The sequence below is a fragment of the Salvelinus fontinalis genome, chromosome 30 (assembly GCF_029448725.1).
Source record: "Salvelinus fontinalis isolate EN_2023a chromosome 30, ASM2944872v1, whole genome shotgun sequence".
Classification (NCBI taxonomy): Eukaryota; Metazoa; Chordata; class Actinopteri; order Salmoniformes; family Salmonidae; genus Salvelinus; species Salvelinus fontinalis.
This window is the reverse complement of record NC_074694.1, coordinates 13,858,056-13,864,620: the sequence shown is the minus strand read 5'-3', so window position 1 is coordinate 13,864,620 and position 6,565 is coordinate 13,858,056. Positions and strand designations below refer to the sequence as shown.

General features: G+C 46.2%; 1 protein-coding gene across 1 annotated transcript in view; it reads left to right on the top strand.

Moving 5' to 3' along the window:
- Positions 1-2,781, top strand: part of LOC129828667 (transmembrane protein 100-like) — a 3,130-nt gene extending 349 nt beyond the window's left edge. Inside the window, exon 2 of the mRNA XM_055889781.1 lies at positions 84-2,781. Coding sequence (XP_055745756.1) covers positions 218-631 — 414 coding nt within the window. The 5' untranslated portion in view covers positions 84-217 and the 3' untranslated portion in view covers positions 632-2,781. The remainder of the gene's footprint in view (positions 1-83) is intronic.
- Positions 2,782-6,565: the final 3,784 nt, after the last annotated feature.

The window sequence follows — 6,565 nt, the reverse complement described above, 5'->3', positions numbered from 1 at the left end:
CCTTCTGCCTGTCTTTCTTTCTCCATATATCTCAATGTCTCCCTCCTGATAGTAATCTCTTCTCTCCGTCTTTTACCCTCCAGACAAATGCTGACTCCAGACAACCTCATCAGAGGAAGCAGCAGCCCCAGTAGCAGCAGAAAGAAGAGAACCTCGAGGAAAACCACCAGAGGAACCCCTCTCACTCCTCTTCTCTTCCAAGGACCTCAGCTCTGAGATGGGCTGCTCCTCGGGACGCCAGGCCCCGGACCCAGGGCTTCACTCAGACCTGGACTGTGGCAGCAGCCTACCCCCGGAGTCGCCCCATGGAGGAGGGGACCTGGTCCTACCCCCAGAGTCACTCTCTACGCTGCAGTGTCTGGCCCAGGCCACGGGTGGTACGGAGAAGTCCTGGTACCGCTGTGTGTTTCCGTTCGGGGTGATCTCTTTGGTGATCGGGGTAGCGGGAACGGCAGTCACCTTCATGTATAACACGCCAGACCTGTACCAGACCAAGGTGGTGTCCATGGTGCTGCTGGTGGTGGGGGTGGTCATGCTGCTGATGGCGGCCATCTGCTGGAGAGACCACAGGCTGAAGAGGAGGAAGAAGAAGGAGGGAGGTTTCTTCTGCTCCGAACAGGGCAACTTGTGAGGTCTGGAGGAGGAAGGAGGGGGGTGGAGGGATGGATGGTACATAGACACAAATAGTTGGATGGATGAGTTGAACATCTGAAAGGTCCAAACCGATCAACCTGGCACGTGCTTAACTCTCGGAGCGAGACGCTAGATCTCACTGAAATGGAGAAGTGGTGTAAAGGGTTGAGAGTTCATCTTCCTTGTTTGGAATCCTAATCTCCATCTCCTCCACTTTTTCCTCTCTCTGTTTTTCCAGTCCCCGTGTCTCTGAGGATGATTACTCTGTTTTTCTCTGTGTGGAGGAGGGAGGGTGGGAGAGAGGGAGAAAGAGAGAGACATTAAAGGATGGATGAGACAGACATAGATACACATGGATGGATGGGACAGACATAGATACACATGGATGGATGGGACAGACATAGATACACATGGATGGATGGGACAGACATAGATACACATGGATGGATGGGACAGACATAGATACACATGGATGGATGGGACAGACATAGATACACATGGATGGATGGGACAGACATAGATACACATGGATGGATGGGACAGACATAGATACACATGGATGGATGGATGGATGGGAACGTGCTGAAGTTGAACGTCTGAAAGGTCCAAACCATTCAACCTTGGAAATCTAACCTCCTTCTTCTCCTTTACTTTTTCCTCTCTCTCTGTTTTCCCAGACCCCCCCCCCCATCCTCTGTCTCTGAGGAGGATTACTCTGTGGGAGTGAGGGAAGGAGGGGAGGGAAAGAAGGAGGGAGGGAAGGAGGGAGGTGTTTTCACAGTTTCAAGTTTAGAGAGTTCTGCCAACAGTTAACTGTAGATCCTGCCAACCAACTGTAGCAGTGAGATGTTTCATCAGAATTCTGATATCAGGGTGTGTACAAAATGGAATCCTATTCCCTAATAGTGTATTCCCTATTCCTTACAGTGTAGGGAATAGGACGCCATTTTGGACGCAAGCCTTTGTGTTCACGCTTTACATTCATAGAATGGGCTGAGATGTTTACTTTACGCCACTGGTTTAATTACTGCTGTGTCAGTAATACATTGTGATGAATTGATTTGTGTATGTGCACCTCTAACTGGTATAAATTCATGGTTGAAGGTTTCACATAATGACATCACCCTGCGACAAGACAGCTGTAAGTTTGTCATCTTTATGGTTGATATTACATTTATGTTTGGTATTATGTTTATGTTTGGTGCGCTCTTAGATATGCAGAGGTTTACGGACTGATAAATAAGTTCATATCACAAATCACATGCCTGACCTGGGTCAAACACTTTCAAATATGCCAGCCGCGGTTGATTTACTTTAGCCCGGCTCAATTGAACCAATGGAATGATCCCAGAAGTGTAAACGCCAAGCTAAACCAAGTCATCCTCAAATACTTTCTAATATTTATAGGTATTTGACATAATGTATTTGTCGCAGGTCGGATCACTAGGTATTGTGTCTTACATTGCCACGTTTTGAATGATTGTACGTCTTAAATTGAATGTATATAACTATATATCTATATATTGTGTACAGATTGTGTACAGTATAGTTTATTGGGAAATGTTTATTTGTACTTATTTTCTATTTTCTATTTCCTGTTTAAATGATTCAACTAGAGAGATAAGTGAATTTGATATAGTAATCCGTCCGTTTCCTTGCAGCCTCTTCATTACAGTTCTGTATCGATCTCCTTCTGTTGGGTATATTTAGTGTGCATCCAAAATGGCACCCTATACAGTAGTGCCCTACTTTTTAAAAGTAGTGCACTAAGTAGTGAATAGGGTTTAATTTGGAGCACCATCTTACGTTCCCCTGTTGGGAAACATTGTTAGCAGCTAGCTGTCAGTCATGTTGGCATGGCCTCTGCTTTTCTTTCAGTGCCTTTATTTCAACCTTCAAAATGTCTCTGTAATGGGTTCACTTCAGCCAGTCAGTGACACAGTGCCAGTGCCAAAAGGAGATGTGGCTATTATCTCTGTGTGTAGTCTTGGAATTTTTCCTATTTTGTTGCATTACAACCTGTAATTTAAATGGATTTTTATTTGGATTTCATGTAATGGACATACAGAAAATAGTCCAAATTGGTGAAGTGAAATGAAAAAAATGACTTGTTTAAAAAAAATCTTAAAAATAAAAAACAGAAAAGTGGTGCGTGCATATGTATTCACCCCTTTGCTATGAAGCCCCTAAAATAAGATCTGGTGCAACCAATTACCATCAGAATGAAGCCCAAGGAACCATGAAGCCCAAGGAGCTCTCCAAACAGGTCAGGGACAAAGTTGTGGAGAAGTACAGATCAGGGTTGGGCTATAAAAAAATATCAGAAACTTTGAACATCCCACGGAGCACCATTAAATCCATTATTAAAAAATTGAAAGAATATGGCACCACAGCAAACCTGCCAAGAGAGGGCTGCCCACCAAAACTCACAGACCAGGCAAGGAGGGCATTAACCAGAGCGGCAACAAAGAGACCAAAGATAACCCTGAAGGAGATGCAAAGCTCCACAGCGGTGATTGGAGTATCTGTCCATAGGATCACTTTAAGCCATACACTCCACCGAGCTGTGCTTTACAGAAGAGTGGCCATAAAAAAGCCAATGCTTAAAGAAAAAAATAAGCGAACACATTTGGTGTTTGCCAAAAAGCATGTGTGAGACTCCCCAAACATATGGAGGAAGGTACTCTGCTCAGATAAGACTAAAATATACATTTTTGGCCATCAAGAAATACGCTATGTCTGGTGCAAAACCAACACCTCTCATCACCTCGAGAACACCATCCCCACAGTGAAGCATGGTGGTGGCAGCATCATACTGTGGGGAGGTTTTTCATCGGCAGGGACTGGGAAACTGGTCAGAATTGAAGGAATGATGGATGGCGCTAAATACATGGAGATTCTTGAGGGAAACCTGTTTCAGTCTTCCAGAGATTTGAGACTGGGACGGAGGTTCACCTTCCAGCAGGACAATGACCCTAAGCATACTGCTAAAGCAACACTTGAGTGGTTTATGGGGAAACATTTAAATGTCTTGGAATGGCCTAGTCAAAGCCCAGACCTTGGAATGGCCTGTGTGTGTGTGTGTGTGTGTGTGTGTGTGTGTGTGTGTGTGTGTGTGTGTGTGTGTGTGTGTGTGTGTGTGTGTGTGTGTGTGTGTGTGTGTGTGTGTGTGTGTGTGTGTGTGGCATCCCTCACGTTAAAGGGGGACATCGTTTCTGAGCCGTTACATAAATCCTTGAACTACAAATCAAACAGTCTCAGCCCCTTTGAAGAAAGAAGAACTAGGACACCAGATTTACACCAGACCCACGGACACACTGTAATTCACTACATTATTGCTCACCTGCTGCAAATACAATTCATACACTCTGAATTAAATGCAAGACTTTAATGTGAAACTACACTCGTGTAAATAATAATTATTTCTGTCAATAAAATTGAAAAGAAAATGGCAGTCAGTCAGAATATGTCAGGAGGCGTAGAAAGGTAACCAATCCACTTACATAAGGATGTCTCTGTACATAGGGCTGAAAATAACTCCAGCTGCAGAAAGAGAGGGGGATATAAATGTAGTAATCTCCCTCGCAGAGGAGGCTGGTGGGAGGAACTATAGGAGGACAAGCTCATTGTAATGGCTGGAATGGAATCAATGGAACGATATCAAACACATCAAACAAATGGAAACCAAATGTTTGACTCCTCCCACCAGCCTCCTCTGCTACCTCGGTGGTAGGCTCCCACACAGTGTTGCACCAAATACATTTTGATCTCTCTCTCTCTCTCTCTCTCTCTCTTTGTAATCACTCTCAATGCAAATAGTCAGGGTAGCCATTTGAATAGCTGTTCAGGAGTCTTATGGCTTGGAGGTAGAAGATGTGATTAAGAAGCCTCTCGGACCTAGAATTGGCGCTCTGGTACCCTTGCAGTGTGGTAGCAGAGAGAGTCTATGACTAGGGTGGCTGGTGTCTTTGACAATTTTTAGGGCCTTCCTCTGACAGATGGAATATGCCTACAGCCCCGTCTAATGGTTGCGTCAGGGACAACAGTTGTTGACAACTAGCATTGTAGCTAAACCTAACCCTAACCATAAACCTAACCCTAACCCTAAACCTAACCCTAAACCTAACCCTAACCCTAAACCTAAACCTAAACCTAACCCTAAACCTAACCCTAAACCTAAACCTAACCCTAAACCTAACCCTAAACCTAAACCTAACCCTAAACCTAACCCTAACCCTAACCCTAAACCTAACCCTAACCCTAACCCTAACCCTAACCCTAAACCTAACCCTAACCCTAAACCTAACCCTAAACCTAAGCCTAAACCTAACCCTAACCAAAGATTGTGGATAATAAGATAGTTTACTCAGGCTGTTTACCATTGAAAGTAGGGATTTCCTGTCCCTGCGTGAGCATGCTTTTCCCGCATGAGTTCACGGTTCCTTCTTAATATCTGGCATTTGTAACAGTCCTGACCTATTTATGTTAGTTTTTATGTGTTTATGGTCAGGGCATGTGTTTTGGGTGGGCAGTCTATGTTACCTGTTTCTATGTTGGTTTCGGTTTGCCTGGTATGGCTCTTGATTAGAGGCAGGTGGTTTGCATTTTCCTCTAATCAAGAGTCATATTTAGGTAGGGCATTATCACTGTGTGTTTGTGGGTGATTGTCTCCTGTGATGTCTTCGTGTCGTTATCGATGTATATTCACAAACGGGACTGTTTGGCTGTTCGTTTTGTTTCGATGTCGTCTGTTGCCTGTTCGTGAGTTTACGTTTCAGTTATGTAAGTTTATGTTCAGGTTTTCGTTCTACGTCGTTTTGTTATTTTGTAGTTTGAAAGTGTTTTGTTTAGTTTTCGTGTTGCCATCTGCATCGTTGTAATTTATAATAAAGATGGCATATTTCCCTGACTCCGCATTTTGGTCCGAAGATCCTTCTCTCCTCACCTCATCTGAGGATGAGGAGAGCGACAGTTATTACAGAATCACCCACCAAAATACAGTGACCAAGCGGTATGGGAATGCTCGACGGAGCAATAAGAACTTTTGGACTTGGGAGGAGATCCTGTCTGGTAGAGGACCCTGGGCGCAAACTGGGGAATATCGCTGCTCTCGTGAGAAGAGTGAGGCAGTCACAGCCCAGGAGCGCTGGTATGAGGAGGCAGCTAGGAGACGTGGATGGAAGCCGGAGAATCAAGCTCGTAACCGGAATTATGAGGGGACTCGTCTTGCACGGAAGCCCGAAAAGCCCGTGAGTAACTCCCAAAAATTTCTTGGGGGGGGGCTAAAGGGTAGTGGGCTAAGGGCAGGTAGGAGACCTGCGCCCACTTCCCAGGCTAACCGTGGAGAGCGGGAGTACGGGCAGACACCGTGTTACGCAGTAGAGCGCACGGTGTCTCCTGTACGTGTGCATAGCCCAGTGCGGGTTATTCCACCTCCCCGCACTGGTAGGGCTAGATTGGGCATTGAGCCAGGTGTCATGAGGCCGGCTCAACGTGTCTGGTCTCCAGTGCGTCTCCTCGGGCCGGCATACATGGCACCTGCCTTACGCAGGGTTTCCCCGGTTCGCCTACACAGCCCGGTGCGGGTTATTCCACCTCTCCGTACTGGGCGGGCGACCGGGAGCATTCAACCAGGTAAGGTTGGGCAGGCTCAATGCTCAAGAGAGCCAGTACGCCTGCACGGTCCGGTATTTCCGGAGCCACCTCCCCGCCCCAGCCTAGTACCTACAGTGCCTACACTACGCACTAGGCTACCAGTGCATTTCCAGAGCCCTGTTCCTCCTCCACGCACTCTCCCTATAGTGCGTGTATCCAGTTCAGTGCCTCCAGTTCCGGCCCCACGCACTAAGCCACCTGTGCGTCTCCTAAGTCCTGTACACACTGTCACTTCTCCCCGTACTAGTCCTGAGGTGCGTGCCCTCAGCCAGGTGCC